This window comes from Indicator indicator, chromosome 4, assembly GCF_027791375.1.
Source record: "Indicator indicator isolate 239-I01 chromosome 4, UM_Iind_1.1, whole genome shotgun sequence".
Lineage (NCBI taxonomy): Eukaryota > Metazoa > Chordata > Aves > Piciformes > Indicatoridae > Indicator > Indicator indicator.
In genome coordinates this window covers 26,091,809-26,119,653 of record NC_072013.1, presented here as the reverse complement: position 1 = coordinate 26,119,653, position 27,845 = coordinate 26,091,809, and the positions used below count along the sequence as shown (strand labels likewise).

General features: G+C 38.7%; 1 protein-coding gene across 1 annotated transcript; it reads right to left on the bottom strand.

Annotated features, from left to right (window-relative positions):
• Nucleotides 1–25: 25 nt before the first annotated feature.
• Nucleotides 26–24,876, bottom strand: ADSS1 (adenylosuccinate synthase 1). The gene is made up of 13 exons (XM_054400081.1): nucleotides 24,694–24,876; nucleotides 12,287–12,389; nucleotides 10,994–11,056; nucleotides 10,221–10,271; nucleotides 9,824–9,890; nucleotides 8,626–8,733; nucleotides 8,207–8,288; nucleotides 7,127–7,253; nucleotides 5,762–5,916; nucleotides 4,486–4,610; nucleotides 2,521–2,618; nucleotides 1,564–1,713; nucleotides 26–179 (listed from the first exon to the last, which is right to left on the bottom strand). Exons 1-13 carry the CDS (start codon nucleotides 24,874–24,876, stop codon nucleotides 127–129), a joined length of 1,365 nt encoding a protein of 454 aa, XP_054256056.1. The 3' UTR covers nucleotides 26–126.
• Nucleotides 24,877–27,845: the final 2,969 nt, after the last annotated feature.

The window sequence follows — 27,845 nt, the reverse complement described above, 5'->3', positions numbered from 1 at the left end:
ATATATATTTTGTTTCTATTCAATTCCAAGAACATGTTGGTTTTAAATAGCATCTCCATTTAAACAGGAAGCAGTAAGGAACAGGTGAATGCTAAATTGTGCTTCTCACTGAAGTTCTTCATTCCTTTAAAACAGCTGGATCATTGACTCTCTTGACTTTCCAACTCCGACCCATTTCACTAGGAAGGGAAACACATCTGTTAGAACAATTACTAAGAGTAAATGTTATAACCAATGAATCAATTTTCAACTATCATCATGCTTCACTACAAACTGGCCAACTTTGTGCTGACATGCAGCACCATAAGTCTTACTGTCAAAAATTACTTCACTCCTGCTGCCTTATCAGATTAGAAGTGCAGGGTACTGAAGTTGGAAAGCATGAAGTAATTATACCATAAACACAAAGCACGACAGACAGAAGGCCTAATACAAGATCAAGCATGTTTGTTGCATGTTTAACTGTCCTTTTCTTGAGTGACAGGATGCCAGGCTAAAAGAGAGGAAGTGAGATCTTTGCTAGACTAAAGTTTTCCTGATGTGGACCAGGAGATAGTGATGCACACATGCTGTTATACTGCTAAATGTAAGGCTCCAGTCAAAAGCGTTATCCCTTGTGAGCAATCACTCCAAGTACCACCCTGTAATTGTTCTGTTACAGTTTTTATTGCCCACAGATACTACAAAATTGACTCCAGGTAGGTCTCCTTTAATGGTCAAACTCACCAAGGCACCCTGCCTTCACACTGAGAGCCAGAGACGTCAAGTGAAGGGAGCTTTATTCACATATCCCATCACCTGCATCTGTATCCATGACCTATCCATGACAAGCTATCCACCAAGTTTCAGGCTCTGCTATCAGATGCTTACTAATCCATGAACAATACTGGAACTGACACATTTGCAACTAGCTAACAGTCCTCAGATGTGACCTTTAAGGTGCTTTGTGGAAAACAAATGCACACATGGCAGGTTTTTAAGTTTGATACTGTGGAAATTCCCTTCCAAACACCACTGTTCATACCATACCTAGCTCTTTGCACCTTTAGAGCTCTAGCAACTACATATGAGGAAGACTGGATGGCTTAGCCTCAGGAGCTGGATCATGTTAAGATTCTAATTAAAGTGGAATAATTGGTGTAAAACAATCTTGTATCTATTATGTAATACAACCTTTTATGGGTAAGTACTGAAAAGAGGAAGGAAAAAAAGTCTATGTTCAGACAGGGATGCAGTGCAGGAAGTAAGTTGAAAGGACATCAGATTATGCACTGAAACATGGTTTTCAAGGACAGAAGGCAGCGGTTTGTCAAGAATACATGCTTTTATCTTTTCTCTGGTTAAATCCTTGTCATCAGTAGCTTGGAACTCTCTGAAACACTGCAGATCTGCCTGCTCCTTGGCAAGCTGTCATTTACCAGCAGCAGCAGCCCAAACCCAAGTCCATAACCTCCTGCCTAAACTGAAGCAGTCCTTGACTAACAATCTGAGCACTTTTAAGTAGCTGTTCACTGTTCCTGTCTGCTGTGACATCCTCACATGTACATCTACAAAAAGATTTACCTGGTACTCCAACATGGTTTTCCACGCAGCGGATGTAATTCTGGGCTTTAGGGGGAAGATCCTCCCATTTTCGTGCACCAGTTGTGTCAGCCTTCCACCCAGGCATTGTTTCATACTCTACTTCTACTTTCTGTAGTATCTCCTGATTAGCTGTGAGAGAACAATTTTTGTAACAGTTAATTCCAGCTGCTCCACTTTAAAGGAACACATGCTTCTTGACCAACAAAATCTTTTGACAACATTTAAAAACTGATATATGAAATATCAGAATTTCTCCTAGTTGGTTCATTAATTCATTCTTCATTGTTATTAATTCCTGTTACTTAGGAAGATAACTTTGTTTCAAGAGGATCCAGAAATCCAGTTTCCTCTTTTAGAAAGTGTAGTCATCTGTTAGATGATTCCAGTATTATTTCTGAAGAAACCAATTGTTTGAAGGTCACAGTAGTTATACTTCTTGGTTCAGATCTGCACGTAATAAAATCGAAGCCCTCCTGCAGGCAAGGTACTACTGTCTCAAACATTTTCATCTTTATGAAACAGGCTTACTAAAAACATGTGTCTGCAAGCTTTTCCCCACTGGAATTTTCAGTGCCCACAGGCAGGAACTATCATCAGTGGTGAGAAAGCAGGCTGCTCCCAATCTCCCTGGTGCCTCCAGAATTCCCCTATCTCAACAGAACAAACTCCTGATCTTGGCATGGACTGTTACAGGTATCTTGAAAAGAGCATCAATGTAAGAAAATTACATATTATTACCTCTTCAAATCATATGGATCATATGAATCGTATAGAGAGGTAATATATATATTATGGCAGACTTTAAATGTCAAAACAATGCTCCTGTTCATTTTTGTATGGCTTATACCCGATTTTAAAGAGCAAACAATCTTTCCCAACAGATATGACTTAATAGGCAGGAAAGAGAAAAATTAACATAGATATTTGAAAGCATACCTGGAAAATACGGAATTCTTTTTCCACCCAGTTTGTAAGCAACGCCAATTTTAATTTCATCAAGGACATCGAGAATATCCAGTTTTGTTAATGCCAAGCTGTACAGAAAAACATCAGTTACACACTTCATGAATCTCCTCTTTCATACTTTGCACCTCATTTATATATTTTCCTTCCTAGTTTTAAATTCATAAATCCAGCTCAGGCTACCCAGCAAGCAAAAATACACAAATATATTAAACTGTGAACACTGATAATTGAATTCATGCTTCTGGGATGAATATGTGACCAAGTTACTTAGACATATTTCCAAATGCTTGGCTGCTCATAGAGGTGCAGTGTTCGTTCAATGCATGAAAATGCAAGCTATGTAAAGTGGCACTTACTGGGCTTGGTTTTGGTATGTATGATGCTTTGTCACTTTACATCACTACTAGAGATTGTTGCTGCTACTCCTACTAAATAAAACTCTTAAAAAGAGACTTCACAAGCATAATCTGGCTACTAAAAAAATCAAGCATAGAATTCAGTAGGAAGGACCCCAGAATTTTAGTGCCTGGGCTGTGCTATCAGGATTGTCAGATGAATTAATCCTTTTCATGTCGTGAATGAATACACTGGGACACAAAAATGGAATATCAAGGTGGCATCATAGTATTCAATGATCAGAAAACACCCTGCATCTTAAAACTAGTCAAATTCTCTGGGAACAGTATGCCATTTCTTGGTGAAAATAAAAGTAGTTCAGGATTTAGACATGTAACGTACGTAACAATCCATGCTATACGTGCTAAGTATATGATGAACGCAATGCTTAAGTGAAAAGATCTTTTGAGAAAGAAGCAGCATGGAACCTGTTCTTGAATTTTTTGGAAGTTATCTCCCCATTTGTTTTAACTGTTGCAGTTACTAGAAAAGACAGTTCTGTTGACAGAAGTGCAGTTAATTGTATAGATCTGAAACGGAAATAAACATCATGTTTTCCCAATACTATTTTCCACATAAATTAGAATTGTGTAGGTGAAAGCAATTTAGAAATCCAAGTTAAAAAATATCTAAAACTCTACTGTTGCATTAATGAACAAAGCTCATTGCTCCTTATAACATTAGTGGCATAAAAAAAAAAATTGTTAAATCTCAGTTTAACAGATATTCAGAATGCCTGGGGTCACGTGTTTGCATATGAACTAGTTTGCCTAAATGCATGACTAAACCTACACTTTGTATCAACAAAACTCTAAAAAAGCTTTTGCAACTTTTTCTGAAAATACAGAAATTGCTCGTGATAGTTTACTAATATTTTAGCATTAGATATAAGATAGCTTGATGGCGTTATGGTCTTGAACAGTTCTTTTAAATAGCCACTTTTCCTTTAAAATATCACATTCGTTTTATAATTCAAAATACATATATGAAATTATCAATGAAGTAAGTAGCTCAGACCAAAGAAAAATCTCAGACTATTAAAAGCAGAATTTATAATACAATATTAGACTACATCTTTGTAAATAAGTGAACCTGTTGGGACTAGAATGAAAGCTGTGCCAGCTGCTGTACATTGTGTCATTCCACTTCACTTAGAGGTAGTAGTTCTAAATGATGCAGAATTTGTCCTACAACCACTAGAGTCAAATAAAGTTCAAAAGATTATGACGTAAGTCAGTACGAAAGCACTGGATCAAGAACATCAGAGCAAACTGTTAGAAAACTGATATATTTCTCCAATCCACATTGGACACCTGATGCAAACAAAGTGCAAACATATGAAAAAAGCAAACTTGGTTTGAAAAAAGTAGAAGGAATGAGATTGTTAGCATTAAGACAATTCTCAGTTGCCCATTGTGAGTTATTTTATTGCTTAAAATGTAACGCTTTACCAGACTGATATTAATGTTACCTACATATTTATTCTGCGAAGCACAAAATTATCACTTCCAAATGTAGCGCAAAATCTGTGATGCTTACGCAGTGAATCCGTTGATCATATGAGCATATTTCAAAGTGACAAGATCTAACCAGCCACAGCGTCTCTTTCTGCCTGTAGTGACTCCCCATTCGTGGCCACGGGACTGTAAAAGATCTCCAATTTCCTAAAAGGAGACAAAGAATGTTGATGGTATTTCACTGAAAAACAGCAGGAAAACAAATGTAAACAAATACAGACAAAGAGCAAGAAAAACAGTTGTTCAATTCAAAGGCTTATCTAGGAAAAAAAAAAGTTTTATTATGAGGGGACAAAGGTGGAGAAAAAGGCCCCTTGTGCAGAAGATTTTTGTATTTCAGTTACTACCATTTCCAAAATATTTAAGCATGACTATTTCATGTTCCAAGGAGACACTTACTTTCCTCCTTCATCTAACTGGCAAATTCCCTTGACAACCCAGCCCTGTATTAATTTTGTTTGCACTTGCTTTCTTCATCAGGTCTTTTGACATCTATTGAGGCAAGACTGTAAATCTTGAGATAAGATCAATGCTTATACAATGTCTAGGTCAACTCCTTGGTTCTACCACAGTATGAGACTATCAACTGTTCTCTTTGGGCTGACAGTGTTTATAATGTGTTACGAATGAAGGAGAAAAACTTTACACTCATGACTTAAAAAAACTAAAGGATATCACCAACTCATTTGAACCATTAGAGAAAGGATTTTAGTGTCTATATCCTTAAATTAGATTCACTGACCTAGAGATTGCTGCATGCATAGCTCATAATCAATACCTCAAGCCTTCTAGTTCGATACAAAAAATACAGGCTTGAGCCTTCTAGTTTGATACAAAAAATACAATAGACTGTTTAAAAGAACAAAAATCTCTTCCCTTCTTTTTATTGATCAATTTGTGCATGACTGGTGATGCACACACCACTTTTAGTCTAAAAATCACACTGTGTAGAACACAGGATGTTAAGCACCCACATTGTATCTTGTAATTTAAGCTTTCCTGTGATGCACTGACAGTTCTGGTCTGCAACAAACTCTCATCACTGAATGCACCCAACAATATTATATAGAATGATGACATGTGTTCTCATGTTCATTACAACAGATAATATCACCACATGTGTGTTTTGTTCCCCTGAAGACGTGAGGTTTATAATGTAATTATCCTCTCCTTGTGAGTGCAATTGTTTGGCATTATTATTATATGGTGCTTAATCATTGTTGGTGTAACCCTACCCTCCTCCATCGACCTTGGTTTATTGAAATGTTACCTATTGCATTTTGTAACATTAAACCTACATTAATCTGCTCAGTGGGGAAGGCTCCAATTCCCACGCGAGTTGTATATGCCTTCACCACACCGTACACATCACCAACGTGCTGGGGAGGAACACCAAGTCCAGTGCACACACCACCTACTGTGCAGTTCGATGAAGTCACGAAAGGATATGTGCCTGTCAGAAAAACAACAGCATGACCCTGTTTCAAGCAGTGTAAGGAACAAAGACTAACTTCCCTCTATGAGCTGAAAGGAGATTTTTCAACTGTGTGTTTGGCTTTAAAGTGAAACAGCAGCCAAAGAGCAGAGCAAATTCTTCTTATTACACATCCCCATTTTGCTTTTAAGAGAACTAATTAAGATGTTCTTCCCCACATTGCTTTTTCCTGTAGTGAATAATATGTATCTTGACTTCTGAAGATCCAGAGAAACCCCTCAAAATGAAGAACTTTCCACTCAAATAGCTGACTCACCCTGGCAATTTGTATAAGCATATTATTAGTGAGCAAGAAGTTCACACTTACAAATAGGAAAATCTCCTACTTTTTTATACTTCAGGAGGTATCCAGTCTGTGCTCTCTGTTACACTGTGTAAGCTTTTCTGCATTCATCCTTAGAAGCTTTCACTGAGGATTGCCCACAAGGGAAAAATTTAAAAGCATCTTCACACTACTTCCATTAGGCACTCAATCTATTATAGGATGCTGCTGCTGTGTAAAGCTTTTCTCACTGTCCTGGGTATCACAGAAAGTACTTCCACTACATCCACAGACAGCCTGCTGTAAAGGTCACAGTCTGACATTTCCGGTGCTCTACACAAGTGCCTCTGAACATCTGCAGTAATTTTTCTAATTCTCAAGAGGTTATTCATGATCTGTACACTGACTCTGGATTGGAGGATCTCTCCAGTTCTTCATTTCAGGTTCACAGGACACTGAAGCGGTTTAATTAGACTTTCAATAAGAGAGCAGAGATCAAGTGAGGAAGCTAGACTTACACCAGTTTAGTCCTCCCTCTGCTGCAGAGGAGTAATTTCAGCAGCACTGTAGTGGGTGCCTGGGATGTATGGCAATGTGCACGTACGTTTAGAAGTAAAAAAAAAAAAAAGAGACCAGGATATCTGGATTGGAATTTCAACTCCACTGTTATAAACTTCAGTTTAAAAAAAAAAAATAAAAAATCAATATTTAAACCCTAAGCACTTAATCCTGTTAATGATACAGTCTCTGTCTTACTGCACTTTACTTTTGGGAGATGCGCTCCTATTAAAGACTACTACATTTGTTTAGTTTCCTTTTTTTCTGCTGTTTGCAAAGCTGATATAAACACAAATCAAAATAAAACAAATCGATTTGGAGTTAAATTGAGTTTAGAATGTAACTTACCAAAGTCAATATCAAGTAATGCTGCATTGGCTCCTTCCACAAGGATCTTCTTTGGGGAGCCATGAAGCGCTTCATACATAAAATACACACCGTCTCGAACCATTGGTCTTATTTTTTCAGCATACCCCTGCAAATTTGAGTAGAAACATCAGTGTCCTCACAGACGACAGCTGGAAGCAGGGAACGCTTAGCTTTTGAAACACAAAACGTCCAGATAACTATAACAGACCCCCTTCAATGGAAGGTTTTACTGGAAAAATAGAACCATTACCTTATATATTCTGTTGAAAACAATTCTATGAACCGCTTGCATGAGAAAATATGACCTGTTATGGCACTAGAGTGTGTATCATTTCCATTCACAGAGATGTCGTATGCTACCTCATTTTTTGGATACAGTCTCTATATAAACATGCCTATAGTTTATACATACTGACAACGAGACTTGAACAATGCAAGCTCCGAAAGAATAAAAAAATATTAAAAATCACTACTCATGAATATGAAAAAAATATCTTCAAAGGCAGGGTGTCAGCTCTGAATAAGTACCAGACAAAACCTGAGAAAGGTAAGAGACCTTTTCTGGATCCTCTTTTCTTACATATTCACGAAAGAAGCTGTCTTACCAGTGACTCTTCTGAACTTGTTTACAAGAAAACATTTTCCTTGTAATACCAAAATCTTGAAACAGTTTCCACAAATGGCTCTTCAGTAAGTATGGAAGTCTCTCAGACAGACCAGATCATTTATGGCTGGAGGCTGTTAACTGAAAGTGTTTCCCTGCATTCTCTTGGCTACTTTAATACAACAGCTATTTTATGTCAAAACTATAAAATATTATAGAAAAATTAAACCAGCCTCAAAATTTATTTTAATGTCTGCAATAAGAGTGTAATTTTTTTTTTTTTTTTTTTTTTTTTTTACAAAGCACAGCTACTGCTTATTAAAATGTTTTATAAGAATGAAGATATGTGACAAGTAGGACTGGCACACTTAATTTTTTTATATTTTAATTAATATTACTGTTTTCTTCTACACTTTCTCTGAAAGAAAAAAATAGTACAAGCATTAAATCCTTACCTTCAGCTTTTTCAATTGTCCTTCTGTATCTATTTCCAGTGTGGGAAACATTGACTTGTATTGTTGTGCCAGATTTTTAAATCTGTAAAATATTGAAATCACATCTATGAAGAACATAATTACTGTTCACAGTAACTTTGGCAGCAACACAGTTTATCATATACACAGTATATACTGAGATCTATAGGGAGAAAATCTCCAGAATTTCTATATCTCAACCAGTGCATTTCCCAATGTACAAAATTACATTTTAAATTACAAGAAACTCTGAAGTATAGGAAATAAACATTCGTTGAGCTTTTTTCCCCTTCTAAACAACTTATAAAAATTCAAACGCGTTTTAAGACATCCCCTTACAAGCAAATCTGTCAGGTAAAACGTATCACTCTTATAATGTTCAGAAATTAAAATAGCTGTACCTTGAAGAAAATTCATCAAAGTCAGAAAGGAGGTCACAAATTCGAAGACCTGTTCGTGCAGCTTTGGAAGAATATGTTGGTCCGATCCCCTTCTTCGTTGTGCCAATACTAATAGATAATAAACCCCCATATAAATATATGAAAATATATACTTTATGCTAAATAATTTTGTTCAAGCTCATCACCATATACTGGGCAAGAGGTCTGAAACAAAAAAAATTACTGAAGCTCTATTATAGTAAATATATAGCAACTTTCATGCTTCATAAATATTGCAAATACTCAAGGTATGCAGTAAATCATTAAACCTCGAGTCTGGCTGACAAAAGCTTTGTTGAAACTATATGTGTATACACATATAATGTACACTAATGATATTTACTACACTACCCTGTGGTACTACTATATGCTCTACCACAAACAACAGGAAACAAACATCATTTTCCGTTGCAGCACCGCCTACAGTTGTAAACAACCACCAGTACTGTGAGTAATCAAACTGGTTTCCTGTGGCTTTGGCATTATTCATACCACCTCCATCCCTATGAACTGTTACAGCCTTTACCTTGATAAGGGTAATAATGAAATTCTTTCCTTACTTATGTGCCTATTTACATATACATTTTAGAAATACAGTAATTTTGGATTTCTATTTGTATGTTGGTTGAAATTGTCCAATGGGATCACAAACTAGTAGACTAAGAGAGAAAAATACGTGTTCACATAAAACTTTCAGAAATCAGAATAATGAATTATGAATAGTTACATACTGTGCTCCAGTTAAGATTAAAATGGAAAGTAGTATCTCCATGAAGTGTAAGTGAATATACAATAAAGGATTATGAGTGTGGAACCTAATCATGCTAACACTTCAGACCTGATTCAAAAGAGCATCACTATTCTGATATCAAACTGGATTGGAAGCATCATTTTAATGGAAATGGGTTTTGCAGATTGGGTAGGAATTTTAAAATCTCTATGCTGCAGAGAACTGGAAAATGGAATTATGTAAGAACTCATACCCTACCTTTTCAGTAATACCTCAGGGTTTTTTTTCACTAACACAAGCAGGAGCAGAATAGTTTCAGAATTAGTAACATCAGCAAGGCTCTTTACAGATACGCTGGATTTTTTTTTTCCCCAACTTACTTCAATTTTTCTTAAATATCAATGAAAAGAAGGTACTGAAAATATTTACTTTTTTCCTTCTTGTGCTTGACGTTGCACTTCCTGGAGCCCATCTACTGCCTGATGAAAGTCAAACACTGCAATGAAAAAAAATCACATGGACATAGTGGAAGACCAAAGGAGAAAAGCATTCTTACATCTGTAAGTGCCCGACAATGTGCCTTTGTTATCACTGACAGTTCACAGGCCTCCCCATGGGAAAATAACAGGTATTCCCTAAACACTGTGTAAACACATGAAACATCACTCTTTAGCAGATACAAATTCCATTACTATGCTTCAGATAACCAACATGAAGAAGCTGTATTAGATTAAACACATAACTGCTCTGTGGAACAATAATATAGTTTAATACCATGAGGTAGGCAATCATTTGTGAGTTCTTTCCCCCTTCAATCATCACTTACCTATATGCGCTCTGTCTGATATAATCAGTCTTTTCTCCCAATCTTTTAAACCTGTCAGAAGATACAGAGAAAAGCAGGATTTCAGCTGCACTGGTCAAACTCTGAGATTTGCTTTTAGTTTTTCTATCTTTCTTTTAGTTTATATAGTTTCTTATTAAGAAAACTGTGGGCAAAATGAACAAAACATAAGTGAACAAATAACAGCAATGTTTTTCTTAAACTTTTCCAGATTTTCATGTCAGTATGGACAGAGACACTTAGCAACTGCAGAATGCTGTGGCTTACATGCAATTCTTAATTTAAGGAAAGATTCTTGTTTAACTCACTATGATAAATTGCTTAAACACCAGTTGTGCCTTAGAAAATAAGAGAACTTAGAGAATCATAAACCAACCTTAAAAGGTCATCTGGTTCAAAGCCTTGCTCAAAGCAGAACCAGCTTAGTTTATTACTTGGGCACAGAAAAGGGAACGCAAACTCTGGGTTAAATCATCTCAGTTTGAGTCAGCAGAAGCTTTAACACATTCTTGAGGATTTTACTTTCTACCTAATGAGGTACAAAATGCCGTAAGACTCCCTGAAAACCCATGAAAAAGCTGCTTTTGAAAACCTGTCTGAAGACCACAGCACAATCCAGCATTTCCAATACTGTTTTTTTTATTTAAAATCCAGAATGTTATTGCACTGACTATTTATGGCCAGAAACAAAGGCTCAAAAACACCCTCAACAGGCTGCTGATAAAAAGAAAAGTTAAAAATTGCTCGATACAAACCTTTCTTTTCATTCTTTTCAGCTTCTTCAAACAGGCCTGGTAAATGTATAACCACTCCATTACCTTTGGGAAAATAAATTATTTATTTTAGAGCAAGAAATATAATACCCATTATGTATATAAACACTTGGTGTCTCATATTTTATTTAAAAAATAAGGCTATGTTTCTCGCATTTCCAACAAAGTGATCTTGAGAAACTTTCTGATAAATGCTCGTTTGGGGTTAGCAGCTACAAGCCTGCAAAAAAAATCAGAAAAAATAGCTTGCTTGTCTCAGATGTGAGTGCTGGGCCTGCTCTGAAGTCAGCTGAGGTAAGCTGATTCTTGCCTTTGTTCGTGGTGGTGGACTTTGTACCACAACTTCAGCTTCAATTGTTCACTGGTAAATGCTTAAAGAAGCCTTAAAACACTGACAAGCCTGCGTGACAATATTTGAATTATCTTCAATATTCACTTGTCTGCTCCTTGGGAGCAGCAGAAATACATTTAAGAGCACATCCCAGCCTAAATTTAGGATAACTTAATTTATAGTATTTACTAACAAAGGATTACATTGGAAAACAATGCCCCATATTTAGCATCAAGAAAAATGTTTCATACATTTCAATCATCCATTGGGAAATTATTAGATGGAATACAGTTGAAACTCCATGATTTACTAGAACTTACACTCATTTCTTGCACATTATATATAGTTTCCTGTCAGAAAGAATCATGATTTTGGACAAGCAAAAGGCTTGAATTTACCCATCACTTACAAGATTAATGTCAAGTAAGCAAGGCAAACTATGATGTCATCTTCATCGACTATCTTTAAATCACCTTAGACAGCTGTCAATGTGAAGGTTATCACTGGATGATAGCTTTCCAAGCAGAGCCCTGTATCTTGGAACCTCTTTCTGAAAGCTAGTAAAGAGATGCCACACTAAATTCTATTATTTATTTACCCTAAAAGTGCTAGGTAGTGTTCTCAAAGTAGTATATGTATTTCTGAAAAGTATAAAAGGAATGTGCAGGTAGAGGGTGGGATCCAAACTTGTACTATGAAGTGCAAGAAAGAGCAGTAAGATAGAAAGAGAAGGTTCCTGTTTTCAGTTTCCTAGTAGCAGAAACTAAGCTGACACTGAAAGTACAGCAACTTTTCACATTAAAGCAGTGAAAGTTGAACAACTGAAGCTAAACCAAATCTGACTTCCAATCACCTATATGTTTTTCTTTATTTGCTACTATAAAACAGGATTGCAGCTACCCCCCATTGTAATGTTACTTTATTAAGTTCCAAAACTGTCTTACCAATAAAAGAAATTGCCTTTGGATTGATGATGCCACTAGGAAATAGGTGAAAATCATATTCTTTCCCATCAACAACAACAGTGTGGCCTGCGTTATTCCCACCCTGCAACAGAAAGAAACATGAAAATTGATGGTCTTATTCGAACACTTGAAACTTTCAGCAGATGATTTGCTAAGATCACTTTTTTAATTTATACATTAAGGTTTTAGTTAATCGCTCTCTTCCACCTTACAGTTTGAGGTGTTGTAGCATTTTAAGAACAGCTCGGACAATTAGGGTGCTGAAGGATATCAGCAGGACTGTGTAGAATTATGAAGCAGAATGACGTCACTGAGTCAAGGGAAGATAGTGGCTTTGTGGAGTTGATACGTGGTCTGAATGATGTAGAAGTATCTAGAATGAGAGCGAATCCTGGGAGGAGAGCTGAGACTGTCACTGGCAATTTGCAAATAATGAAGAGTGTTGATTGAATGAGTGGAGCTGTTATATGAAAACTGAGAAAGGATAGCCATTGATAAAAATCAGTCATGTTCTTTCAGAGTTTCCTTTACTCTTCGTTTACTCATTTGCCCATTTGTTAGCGTTTAGTATACAGGGAAATGGCAACTGATATTCCTTTTAAAACCACAATATGCAACATTAGGAAAATAAAAGCTACTGGTTATTAAAAAAAAAATCGAGTTTTTTTTTTTTTTAAGCAGGCGGGATGGAGGGAAACATAAGAAATATGCCTTTAAGTATAACATGACTAATTCTCATGTTTTGGAAGATGTGAGCTCAATAATGAAGTTTAAAAAGATAACCCACTGAGGGACAGCTCAGCAGAAGTTGCAATGGGAAACTGGTATGCACAGGAATTTCATTTGATTCAGCAAACCAGTGGGTAGTTCATCCTTGGGCTGAGAAGGACTCCCAAATGTCTTGCTAATGCAGAGTTATAACTTGCCTGGAGAATCCTGAAGAAAGCAGAACCATCTTGGGTATTTAGCTTGTCTCCCAGATATAATAAGCCAGCTGTAGCAACCTGAATCTAGTTGACAGTACTGAACTACCTATCAGGCTAATAAATCATGCAGGATTCTCCTTCACATGATATTTAAGAGGTCTGAGACTGGAGGATAGCACTGGTTGAAACACTAGTTTATTTTGTTACAGTGGTATCACTCTTGAGAAAGAAGCTAGTAACTTCTGAGACAACCAGCTTTTCATTTCCATTTGCCTATAGGCAACAGCACAATTGAAACTAAGAGAATTAACTCAGTAATGTAACACTGACTTAATCTCTACTATAAACAACAACTTTCACGTTTCCTGACAAAACAGGGAACCAGGTTCCTTCAAAAGTATTTGTTGTAACTAATACTATAGTTATATTCTGCTTTTCTTAATCAACATGAACAAATGAAATCAAGCTTGAGGAATCTCAGTCTGAGATAACAGCACTACTAATTATACTCAAACATGATTTCTTGCATCCTAAAATTTTAGAACACAGGATACAGCAGTAGGAAAACATTTATGAAATATAATTTATGCTTTTGGAAATTTTCCTGAATAACTGATACCCACATGCTGTCTCTTTCTTTAGAAAATGCTTAAAAAGAAACATTAATCAATTAGCTGTGAAAGCTGGCATAAATAAAAAAATGCTGATGCACAGAAACATCAGCAGATAGGATACAAACAAAAATCATTGAATCTACTCTTGGTGGTAATATAACTCAAGAATTGAATGACACCTTAAAACACAGCACTTAATTTAAAGATAGCACTGACAACTCTGGAACAGTTTTTGTGCACTGCTCATACGGGTCTGTGTTTCCTGAAGTGTTTTCTGAGTATAGTTTTACAGGTCAATTCTTTCAATTTTTACAAATAAGAATTGCCCAATAGACATGATCAAACTTGCAAAACACATCTCTGGTCTGATGAGATACTTTGTTTACTGTCTGGTCATCTCAGTAATTTCTTATGTTCAGTTTCACAGATGTGCTAGCAGCACATTGGTAGCCTAATCAGATATTAAAGATATCTGTTTATTTTATAATCTTGAGTTCTAAGAGGATCTGTATGAGCCATTTCTTTGGCTAATGAAGTATGAAGGGAACCTAAAAGATTGTATGGACTTAATCTGAAGATTACATGGCTGAAAATGCAGTGAATCATCATGGTACACTGCAACCATGTTAAATTCCCTCCTTTTCATCAAATGGTATTTCATTAAAATGGTGTCAACACTAACACAGCGGGTGACAGTATTCTCTGGACCCTCAGGATTCTTCCACTTGCACCAAGACACCTTTGGTGTCTCTGCTGGGCCCTCACTTCAAATGTAGCTCTGCATAATGAGCTTCCATTTAAGATCCAGACCCATTTCATGGAATCTGCTCTGCGCCACTGTGGTCCTTCGCATCAGTTATATTAAAGTTTCAGAGAAGATAAATGCTTAGTTCTAACAAAATTTGCTAGGTGTTGAAGTTCTTCGCATTTAAATCAGGCACCTAAGGAAAAATAATTTCCACTGAAGTCACTCATAGCTTGCAGTGGAAAATTAGTATTCAGCCTTCTGAAAGTATTGCAGTGCCGAAAAAAAAAAAATCAGTTATCAACTTTGAAAGGCTCTATTAACAACATTAAATATGCATAATTTCAATGTATTCTGCCTAAGAAATGCTCTATTGCCTTGAGGTGCTGCAAGCTATGCCTTGTTTCTTCTAAAAGCCAACAGGCCACCAGCAACATGGTTTAGATTCAACAATTTAAGAAGCCTGTCAGAGCATAGCAATCCTGTGTGCTGAGGTTTGAGTTTTTTGGGGGTTTTGTTTGTTTTGGTTTTGCTTTGTTTGTAAATTATCTTGAAAGTATGTTTCAGTTGCATTCAGATAAAAAAAAAAAAATCTTCCATTAAAAAAATCCAATTAACTATTTTCAGATTTCTAATAATCAAAGTCTAAAGTTACATATTGTCCCAGTACTGGAAAGAGTTAGAGGAATTAAGGTACTTCATAAAACATAATATTTTGCCAGTACGCTAAGTTTATTTAAAAAGAAAATGCATTTCCAGCCTTTTGAAGTGACATATTTTGACTACTGTTCCATAGTATGTGAACACAAGAATTGCATCAATACAGTAAACTGAGAAGCTATTACATCTTGCCTGCATTAACAACTGTAGACTGGTCTAAACACTGTCTTTCAGGGAATTAACAATTATGAGTGGCTGGCAGAGGAGAACATATAGCCTTCATCTTTTTGGTAGAACTTATGAAAATGATAAAGAAAAAAAAAATTCAGCTTCCAAAATGCTCAGCCATTTAAAGGCTGGTGTTTCGTTCCACATTGTTTTTAAACAATGCAGTTGAAACATCCCAAGGTAGAAACAGAATTTCTATTCAGAGCAGCAGTGAGGCTCCCCAGAGACATTGTGGAGTCTCCTTCTCTGGAGACTTTCGAGACCCGTCTGGATGCATTCCTGTGCGACCTACGCTAGACTATATGGTCCTGCTCCGGCAGAGGGGTTGGACTTGACTCCAGAGATCCCTTCCAACCCCTAACATCCTGTGAACCTGCGCTCAGTACCTGCAGCAGGGACTCTGTCCTCTCAGCTAGGCCTGTGATATCTATTTGAATGGTAACGAAATGCGTACTGATGTTCAGGTGTGTTTCTGCCTGGTCTTGTCAGCCAAGTAGTCTGGAGCAGGCTGCATTCTGTATGAGGGAGGAGGGTTTCCAGGTGCTCTGCTGATTTCCACTGCCAAGGGGGCATCTCATTTTCTCAATGTTTCCCACAACACCCAAACATAACTTGATTAACTAGACTGATATGACAGATCAGAGCACATGTAAAAGGCCTTAAAACCGAATGATAGTTTCAAACTACACCTAGAACATGAAACAGGTCTGCTTATGATGGGCTCCACAGTGATCACTTCTCACTCTCTCCCAGTTTGCAATGTTAATCAATACAATGGGGGAAAAGGATAAACTAGTTACTGAAGATCTGCAGCCAACACAAGCATTGTCTGAATGGCCTACCAGCAGTGCATGGCATTCTGAGCTCCTCTGCCAACTAGTATACGCAGTAAATGCACAAAATATCATGACCATGTTTAGAAACAATGAATTAGAATCAAACAGGTAGGCCAGAATTTGGATGGGAAACATCTATGCAAGGAAACACATGGAGGTGTCTGAACATGGTATCGGTACTGGCTGATAAGCCTAAGGAAAACCTCACATATATAAACGGGAATATGAAGTAGGAGTAGAAAGATTGTATTACCTCTTCTTTTGGCAGTGGTGCAACTGCTACTAGAATACTGTGTCCTTGGTACTCAGACAAGATTACAAGATGAACCCCTCTGGCATTATGATTTATGAATTTATAATCTATGAATTGGAATACCAGATACAAACCAGCGGTTTGGGAACTCTGCATCTGAAAACAAATGCTATGATCCCTGACTATCTCTTTTCATCCCAGATGTCCCAGCTCTACTAATCCCATCAATAAAACAAAACATTTTGAGAAATTCAACATCTGCAAGCCACTCATTGTACTATGAAAAAGACACTATAAAACACTTCAGTTTTCTTATCTAGACTGAGAGATTTTATTCCCCTTCTAAAGTGACTCTGAACAAGAAAGAACATTGTTAAAGAAATTGTCTCTTCTCTTTACAATTTAACTAATGATGGCTATTTCTAACTTACATTAGTAACTGCCACAAGCTAATCTGAAGTAACCAGCATAAAAAGCATTGACATTTACTTTACAATAATAAATATAAATCCATTGCCTTTCAGGATATTTCTCTTGATTTACACTATGCAAATAAGTTTAGAACATCAGTGAATTGTTTTAAAAAAATTAATCCAACACACAAACAAATGCAAGACATTAGGTGCTTTGAACACTCAGACCCTTAGATAAAATGTCATAGAATCACCCGTGTGTGAAAACTTTAGTCAGAAGACTGGAAGTGCTGTACACACCAGCTGGGAGGTTTCTGCCATAACTACTTCTTATAATTTCCTTTACTGGAAGTTTTATCTTGATAATATTAGTTAAATTATTGCCCAATAGCATCTAACTCATCACAACTCAGTTCTAAGAAGTGGATCACACTTAATTTTTTTTTAAATTCCAGTCATTGTAGAGGGATGGAATATGAAGTAATCAGAAATAGACCAGAACCACTGCGGAGGCAATGATTTTTAAAGCTATGGTGGTGACAAAGAGCTGGAATGAGTTTCAGGTATTTGTCTCCTGATACCAATCATTATCAGCCAAATGTAGTTTGCCTTGCTCTTCTTCCCAAAGAATGTTTGCAGTAAGTTTCAAGTCAGAAAAGCTGCTGCATAGAAGTGCTATGTCCATTTCCTGCATCAGTTCTAGCGTGTTCCTGCTGTGTCCCTTCTCATGTTCTCATAGAATGAACAAAATCCACAGGATCCAAACTTCCTAATTAAAATAGCGTTCACTTAAAATCCTGAATTCCCATGAAAGTCATGAGATAGCTAGCATGATAAACATTTTTGAGAAGAGCTGAGCAGAACTTTTTATCTTTTAAAGAAAAATTATTTCTAGCACAAATACTAAAAACCCTGATGCTTACATCATATTTTGCACAAATACTGATGCATTTTTCCTTTACTAAAATGAAAGGTGACTAACTTATATGAATACTCTCTGTACTGCTGTTATGCTTCTTCACTAATACCTGAAAAACGTACCTGGAAAAGACAGATCGAAATCAGCTCGGGTCTTAAACAATCAAACTCTAGTCATTTTTTAATCAAACTGAATTTAAAGTTTTGACAAACCATGAAGAACCAATCTGCTATGATAGACCACTACAGCAAAACAGACTTGACTCCAGAAGACTACAAAAAAAAAAAAATTCAAGGTATATCGGTAGAAAACACTATAGTAGCAAATGCAATCCTGACTAATGTTAGCAGAATCCTAAAGCAAAGGAAATCAAAACTAAAAACCGAGACATGTCTGCTCATCCTTAATCCTCTTTTCTGAAGAAGTGTAGTTATACTCCTATGGGAAGTAATAGGACCCAAGGATATGAACATAACTTTTCTTATATCTGTAAACAACAACAGCTAGTGAGTTACAGCAGGAATGAAATGGAACAGATGTCATTTCAATTTAATTTCCAGCTGCTTTCTTTTGATACTTGTAGAGGATAATAAATTCATCAGGCTTTATAAGGGGATTGAAAATTAAGCTTGCTTTCTTATGGAGATTTGGAAACTTTAAACCTGACCTTCTCACACAGTATTTATAATCCCGGTGGTCCTGAGATGATCTCACTGATGCCCAAAGAAGAGCCTAGTTTAAAATAGCAACGTCACCACGTTGTTCCAAAGCCCAAAATGATTGTGTAGCATGTATAAGCAAAATGAAAAATAATTTTGATAAAATATTTTATAAGTGGTAAGTTACTATGAAAAACCCTTTCAGTTTCAAATGGGTGAACTTTATTGTAACTAAAGAAACGACTTGCACTTAATAAACCTTCTCCTGTGCCAAACAGTAAAATAAAACCTACTTGCTTTTTGAAAGTCTTGAAAAAAAACTACTTAGGCAAAAAAAGCTTTTATGAATATACATGGAAATGGGATTCCTTCTCAAATATTAGAGAAATCAAAAATGACAGTCCTACAGTCACTGCACACTCATGACTCTAAGGTCAGTCTCCTTCACTGAAGGAGATTCAAGTCTTTACATACTATACAATGTAGGCAGAAATTATACTATCAGGGTCTTATCTCCCTGAAAGGATATCAACATATGACACAGACAGAGAAAAACATCAGCCAACAAGCCCTTGTAGCTCCATGTAATCACCACATAAGGCTGCATTAATTTAACCCCTATTGCAAATAGTTCCAGCAGCCCGGGATCAATAGGGACCATAAACAACAATGGGTGGCTGCTTTGCCCTGCCATGCCAAGCAGCACAACAGAGGCACAAAGAAGTCATCCAGTCTTGCACCGAAACCACTGAGAAAAACTTCTTGTCTGACATTTCTGCCATGTTTGGTATTCGTTATTCCATCAATGCCCACAGTACATGCCTTTGCATTCCTCGAAATACCACTTCTAGTACATATGCCATTTACTTTGCATTCATTAAAACACTTGAACAAGAAAATAAGAAACTGGCAGTAATACACAACAGTTATTTGTATTGTGTTTGGGATGTCCCTTTACCCTTTCTCTAACATTGCAACGGTATCTCAAACCGAAAACCTTACTGACTTTTCTTACTGGTCAGCACCTCTCAACTGCATTTATTAACAATCACTACATCAAGAAAACTGGCCATGCAACATCCTTGGTGTATGACTTGATTAAATCTCTGGGCAAATGACTGTGAATTACTCAACCAGAAAATACCTTAGCAGCAAGTTTTTTTTTTCTGTTACCTTTTCAATCTCTTGGACAGTATTAACTATAATATTTTTGCATCTATCTAAAAAGATCAGATCTCTTTCTAAAACCAAAGCAATTCTTAACTTGAAAGCATACTGACTTGGACAGAGAAAATGTTTTTTAAAAAGCGATCACAGTCACTGAAAAATAAAAGCACATTAATATGAGAAGCTTAGCATATCCAGTAAAAGCGCTTCTTATTGCAATCACACTCCTACAATTTGGTGCTGCTCCTTCAATGCCAGTTCTTAAGGGAATGCTGATAACATCAGGCAGATTCCTTCCACACTTTCAGATGCTAGAAGTGTCACAGATCTGACACATCCAGCATTGGTAGCACTGGAACACCAGTGCCAAATGAAGGCTTGGAAAAAAAAAAAAAACTTTAAACTGTCTTGGAATAGCCCCTGCTGCTGAACCATTGTCATTGGTTTCAGAATGTAGAAGACATGCATTCATGCCAGTAATCAAGATCAACCCCACTGCAGGCAATGATTATTATCACGGGGGCTCTGCTAATTTATTAGTAAAATTTTTTTCTTTCACACTGCGCTTTTGGAAATTTTTTTCCCCTCTTTTCTCCCCTTCAAATTTTTTACTCAATTGTCTCTGGGGCAATTTCCCACAGTGCTTTTGGATATTTTATTGAAAAAATATTTATTGCACAAGAAAACTTCATCAGAAAAGATAAAATTGTTTACCCTCCGTTACAACGGGAATTCCTAGACATTCTTGGTACACACCTAAATTAAGAGAAAAGTGCCTCACGAGCAGTCTACCAAAGACGTATGGTAGTTCTCCTGCCATATAGGACCACACACGCTATTTCCTTTTCCATTCACACCCATAAAGACCTGCACAGCAAATACGTTCAGTGAAAATTTATTATTATAAGTGCATCTTACATAGTCTTCACTTAAGGAAACAGCTAGAACTCTATGACCACCAGCTGTTCGCAGCTAACTGAACTTACTACAGTAGTTCTATATATGGCTTTTCAGGAAAAGATGTTGCCTCTGGAAGCACATCACCTCAGTAGTTGTGACAGTTCACTATTTGTTTGATCATGCTCCAAACCAGATATAAGAAATTTTCTAATTAAATCCCAGATATGTTAAACTATCCACAAGGTCTACTTTTGAAGGTAGTCATGCAACATGAGGTGATGCAAGAAACATACAATGGGAACAAGAGATGGCACTGAAGAAGTCATGATCTTCAGCTGTGTTTTGAACAATGTCAACACTGGTATGTTACACACTTAAGATTACATTAAGACTTCTCATATGACAACATGCTAAGTAACTAGGCAAAAAACAAACTTCCCTCTCTATGTCCAATACTCTATCAATTAAAAGCTTTAAACAAACACACAAAACCTGAAGCAAGCAACAAAATTAAATGGTGGTGGCTGAGCTCTGATTGTACCCCTCCCCGAAAACACACCAAGGATTGAACGTATTGCATAGTATAATGGGGCAGTTCCCTGCCTCAGAAGGCCGCAATAAGAAATATTAGCCTTTATTGTTCTGCCTATGCATATCTTTGCTTGCTGAAAGAGCAATTTAGAGGAAAAACATCCTTGATGTTATCCATTAATAACACAAGCTCAGACAAACCTACTCAGTCCTCTAACAGCCCTAAACTGCCTGTTGTTACTCATTTATTTAGAAATACTTTTGCTGCTTTTTTACATATCTGCCTGTGTATCTGGTATTTTTAATGAAAGCAGCCTGTGGCAAGTATTGTTCAGCATCATCTATGAGAATATCCAAGGATTTTTCACCCTTACTGAAACACCCTCTTTCACAAAGAATGCTTCAAGTACACAGGTGAAATGAAATCTACTTCAGGTGCACCAAGATGAAATATGTGACATAATTTAAATATGAGTGTAACTAATGTGAAAAATTAATTATAGATTGTAGTGTTAAGTATTGAGAAAGACTGCAAAAACATGACCAACAAATTGAATCTCTTCAATTCATGTGAAATTAAATTCTGAAGGCTCGAGAAAACTAGAATTCTGCATTAATACCCCAACCTCCTTATTCAACCTATTTGAAGCTTCAAAACAGGTACAAAGGACTTGTGCCTTTGAAGAATTTCCTATTCCCATCTGCCTTCTTGACTTTCTTTTCATATTCGGGGAAATAGCATTTTACTTCCTCTGTAGCAATTAGGCTGTCACAGACATCTCATTAAACCCACACACTTGAGAAATGTTCAATGCAAATAATTTCCTTTCACAGAAATATTAGAGAACTACTATTTTGAGAAAGCTCTGCAACTCAAATTTGGCCCTGAATTTAAATTCTCATTCAGGAAAAAAATCCTTTTAACAAAGTTATCTCAAAGAATATCCTACTGTGATGAAGAATTATCTAGCTGAGACATTGTTTTAAAAGACAAACATCCCCCTTTCAGACATTCCTTTCCTAGCTTTCCCTGCTTTCATTTCACTGAAAATTAAAACAAGCTGTTAAATGTCATTTCTATCAATGTTTCAGAAAACACAGTGGACAAGAAATAACCTTGTCAATCATACTCCAAAACATATAAAATTCCTGATGGGACTTTCTCTGAAGTCTCCAATAAGGGAGACCTTCAGCATTTCTTGTTTAAGCAATCTTCTAGCACACAAGCGCTACTGTGCTAAGAAATATTTTCTTAGTTTCCAGGAGAAATGCAAACCAAACAAGATTCTGGGCTGACTTTTCCATGACAGTACACAGAATTAATGAAGTCTCTCTCAAAATTATTACCCTATAAGTTAATGGCCTACTATTATCACACTGAGAGACCCCATCGATACTGTTCACATGCTTAGATATGTGCACACGTTTACTAAACCTTGACAGACTCATCCGAGTTCTAACAGAGGCAAAAATCATGCACCGTTATTTTCTTGCATGATTGACATTGGAAGTATGAAATGACGTTAAAATGACATTTTCAGAAAGCATCCTCAAAATCGCCAAATGCACAACCCCTTGAGAGTATTAAAAAAATCCTCACTTACGTTGTAGAATTTTTGCTACTCAAAAATAATTCATTACTGTTATTTTCTCTTTCCAATGTTTTACATTCTTCCCTAACTCTAATCCTGAAGCCAATTCCATTAAATCAGTGTATTGTGGCCTTATACATAGAATGTGTGTGCTTGTCTATTGGAGAACACTACTCTGAAAAAGGTCCAAAACTCTCCAAGGTCCACCTGCCTTCTATCCATCCCAATCTTATCATCAGGCTACAGAAAGATGATCTAGATGTGCCCGGCAGCATATTAAACCATCTAAGCCGTCTAGCCTGTTGTTAACACACTAACCCTTCTGGCATGCTCATGCACCCCGAGTCCTGTATCCTTCAAAGGGTATTCTGAGGGTGCACCTGGGGGTCATGCTTGCAAATTAGTTCTCTGTATGGACAGCAAATCCCTCTGGAAAGCAGCCTCAGGGCATCTCTCAAATCTGGTCTAAAATGAATCAATACGACTTCTTAGAGTAACAACTGTAAACCCATGAGGAGCATGTTTTGACTGGGATCTATATGAAATACTTCTCAGCTAAAACTCTGTTTTCTCACCAAAGCAATTATACGAGTTGTTTAAATTCCTAGTAACACATTACTGAAGGGATAGGGGAAGTAAAGATGGAAAAGCAGCCACAATCCTGATAATACATATTCATTAGGTAACTTTTGCAAGGAAATTTCTCCCCAAGGTGATTAAAGATCCTGGAAGTTAATAACACAATTGAAAACACTTCCTCCAACTTCTAAATATTTAACTTGCACAACAACATTTATTTACATAATAATTACACACTGTTCTAGGATTTATAACCTGAAAGATTTCTGTAGCTTTTCAGTAGCTATCATGCATTTTATAGAATATATTTCATGGTACGTACCCACTGAGCTGACTATGAATTTATTAGTGTGGTCACAGTTTACAGGGATGAATAAAAGGATTATTAGCTGTATTGGTCTAATACGTTCACAATTAATGTTTGAAAACAGTTCTTTTACACTAAGCAAATAGATGACTTTAAGAATCCTTACATTATACATAAAGCAAAGGCTTTTCCAAACTGCTCAAATCTTGAACTTTCACATAACTTGCTTTTACCATGTTCAACTCATGTCCCTTTGAAAAATATTTTACATGGAGCATAACCTGTCTACCAAAGCCAAACCCTGCAGTAAAACTTTGGAAAACTCAGGATGTTTATCAGCAGCAGGTCTTCGAGCCGGCTCTTAAAGTGCCTTTTTTTTTTCCCGTAAAAGCAACCCCGAGACACCAACCCCCTGGCAGGCAGCGTTACAGCCTTGCAAGCAACTGACCTCACCCCAGGCCACGGGGCTTCGCTTTCTAAGACAACCCAGCGCCGGGAAACGCCCGGAGCATGGCCTCGGTCGGCCGGGCCACCCGCCACAGGCAACGACCCCGCCCGCACCGCCCACCCCGCCCTAGGCAGCAGCCGCTGTCCCCCCCCCGCCAGCCGGCACCTCGGGATCTTGTGTCGCTTATCGTGAACGGTCAGCTATTTATATTTATAGCACAGGGCTTTTTCTTCCCGAGTGGCATTTCGAGGCGCAGCCGGGGAGGGTTGGGGGGAGGTGTGTGGGAAGCACATGGCTGTCCAACGGGGTACACTCGCCACACTCACTCTCTGCGAGAGAGGACGGGGAGGAGAAATAAGGACCGAAGGGCGCGAAAAGATAAAGTTAGGCAGGCGGAAGAAAACAGGGAAACAGGGCTTGGCATTGCAGCACGACAGACAGAACGGATCCGCAGGAGAAAGCGGGCGCCGGATTGAGGGGAGAGGGTATTGAAGCGGCGGGCACCGAGCTGAGGGCAGCGAGGGGGGTGAAGCAGGGACCAAGCGCGAAACAGGGCGGGGAAGGGCCAAGGGAGAGCGTCGGCCAGAGCCGGCTCAGCCCGGCACCCACCTGGCACCGGCACACAATGTCCGACTCGGTGGCCAGCAGGTCGACCACCTTGCCCTTGCCCTCGTCGCCCCACTGTGCCCCCAGCACCACCGTCACTTTGTTACCGCCCGGCTCGCTGCGCGCCCGCTTGAGCCCACCGCCAGGATGGCTGCTGCGGTCGTTGGACGCCCGGGTGCCCGACATGGTGACTGGGAGAGTGGGTGACTAGAGCCGTCGCTGCCGCCTCGCTGTGCCTCACTCCCCCGCCGACGCTGAGCCCACCTCCTTAGCGCTGCCCGCGCCGCAGCCGGCCTTTAACGGCGCCGCCGCCGCCACAGCCCGCCCCGCGCGGCGCGCTGACGTGCGGACTCGGCTGTCCCGCTGCCCGCGACCGCCCCGCCTGGTCCTGCTCGCATAGGCAGCTTCCGCCATGCCCATGCAGCGGCCTGCGCGGCACTGGGGTTGTGGCACTGCTGGGCATTTAGGCCTGCGTTACACGCTTGTCTGAGGCAGCCACGTCTGTTGCACCGACGAACATACAGACAGACGCAGGGCAGGGTCACGCGGGGCTCTGTCAGTGCGACACACACACAAGGATCTGAAGCATGTAGTGGTGTTACCGGCATGGGTCTGAGGCATGTGGCTATGCTGGTGACATGGGTCTGAGGTGCACAGCTTTGGGATGGAGACACACAACACACAGACCCAGGGTGTGTGGTTATCAAGGCGGTCTGAGGCTTGTGGGGCTGTGTCATGGGGATGTATGGACATGTATAGTCCTGAGATACATGAATGTTACTGAGAGACATTCGAGCAGTGCTGAGGTGTGTGTGACAGTGACACATTGAGGCAGGCCCATGTGCTGGTGGTGATGGGCACAGTGGCTGCGTCACTGTGAGGCACAGAGTCCTGAAGCATTTTGAGGCTGTGCCTCACAACATTGAGACACGATGTACAGATGTTTCTTTGAGGCGTTTAGGACTGATGCTGTCAGACACACAGACATTGCACACATGGAGTAGTTTGACATATGCATGGGGACACTCAGAATACCCTATGATATGTAACAGGCAGAAGGAGAAGGGCAAACACACGGGCTGTCCATTACACACAAGTCATGAGACACAAACATCCACCCTCTGGCCAGAGGAACACGGGCAGGCACGCTTTGAGTTTGACAGACACATGTGGTAGCCTAAAATACATATGATGTTGTTACTGAACTGGTACAAACCCTGCTGATTGGCACATGCATGCCCTGTCCTGGTGGCCTGAGACACCCGACACCGTTCTGTCGAGGCACATATGCACACCCGCACATATACACACCCACTCATAGGCTCACACACTGACCTGAAAAACCAGAGGACTGTCACTGAGAGAAATAAACAAGTGAGGCACGTGAAGTTGTGTCACAGGGACATTTAGGTGCCCGCTTCTTTGGTGTGACAGGCAGAAAGACAGTGCCTGGCACCATGACCCCTTTCCCGTGCATGAGCTGTGCACTAGGCTTGACTTCTTGTAACACATGTCCTCTTGCTCCAGACATGTGGGGTACCATGTCCTGAAAAAAGGGGACTTGAACAGTGTGAGCTAACAGACCACTCTGAGGCAGTTGTGTTAGTACGTATACATGTACGCGCCTGTACGCACACACAGACAGACATGCACAGGAGCAAAACACCAGGAAATACCAGATTGCAACTTCAGGCAGGGGGATCTGCACCAGCTGCTGCTCCTACACTTCTGCTACCAAGAGAGCAAGTGACAGTAATTCAGCGTTTTCAAGTGACACGTTCCTTCTCTTACACTGTGACTCAGATGGAATGTCACAATATACAGGAGAGCACACCAAAATGTTGTATATGTGGTGGTTAAAATGCAGAAAAGTACTCATTCAAACTGTTGCTCTGGTATAAGGGTGAGAAGAAAGTACTGAAATACTCCAATTAACTCCAGCATGTACAACCCAGTTGAAATGTGTACAAATGGCTCCTTATGTGTATATACACAAGCGTCTACCCACACGTATGCATATACATGTATGTGCATGTATAGGAATTTTATAGAATATATTCCAGACTCCAGCACCTTGGTGGAGCATTCATGGTGGCAAACAAAGCAGACATTTGGTCTACTTAATTTCTAGCATTTGCAGTATTTCTACTATGAAAAGGAGATGGGGAAGATTTAACGCTCTACTATAGTCCCACTGAGTATTTAACTGATCAATGGAGGTCATAAATACGGAAAAGTCTGGAAGGGATCTCCTGATATTTGACCCTAGCTTCCCCTGCTACTGCAGTTAACTAAATCACACGACACCTTGCTGTTCCTTCTGAATAACTGTTGAAGAGCTGTTCTAATTAGAAACCTTGGCTAATTTTCAGCCTTTTGGTCAATTTATATCCATATATCTGTGCTGATGTTGCCATTTAGTTTAAGTTCTTCTTCCTTTCCCTTTCCTGTGTATATATATTTATAGAATTACATCTAGTCTCTGGCTTTGTTTTACTCAGCAGAAAAAGACAACATTTTTTACTCTTCTCTAATGACTGGCTGTCAATTTGCTAGTTGTTCTCATCTGCTTGCCTTGCATCTGCTCTGAATTTGGTTCATGCTTCTTCAATACAGGCAGCTGTGTCAAGTTCCGTACTACCTTCTTACATGAGAATCAATGTCTTCTGTTTTCAGCTGGCAGTATCTCACCTAAGATATTCCTGGACTTACCAAGTTTTACATATGTGATGAAAGTCAGATCTTCTCCCACACTTTTTCACTACACTGCTGATATCTCCCACACCAAAATACTGCTACCTCATTCTGCCATTGACACTTGTGGTCACACTTCTCACATAATTCAGCTACTTGGCATTTCACGCATATATTTACGTTTAGATGCAACATGTGATCTAACATAGCTTGAAAGAATATTGAATTATAGAATTTTAACCTGCTTTTACTTTGACCATAATTTCAGTTGTAATAATGAAAGGTCACTCTGACATCCTCTATGACATTCGGTTTCGTGTTCTAATATGCAACAAATGCCTGGCCACAACTCTTCAAGCATAGGTTTTACGTCAAACTATTTGGACTTCCTGACCTGGTACTAGCCAGAACAGTCAAGCTGGAACTTGTTCCACTTGACATGGGAGCAGCCAGCATGGGCC

What these genes read in the sequence shown, in the direction of transcription:
- ADSS1 (XM_054400081.1), bottom strand. Translation starts at nt 24,876, where the DNA reads ATGTCGGGCACCCGGGCGTCCAACGACCGCAGCAGCCATCCTGGCGGT. An exon ending in ACATTGTGTGCCGGTGCCAG is followed by an intron (nt 12,390 to 24,693) that starts GTGGGTGCCGGG and finishes TTTCTGTTGCAG; the next exon opens with GGTGGGAATAACGCAGGCCA. An exon ending in AAAGGCAATTTCTTTTATTG is followed by an intron (nt 11,057 to 12,286) that starts GTAAGACAGTTT and finishes ATTTTCCCAAAG; the next exon opens with GTAATGGAGTGGTTATACAT.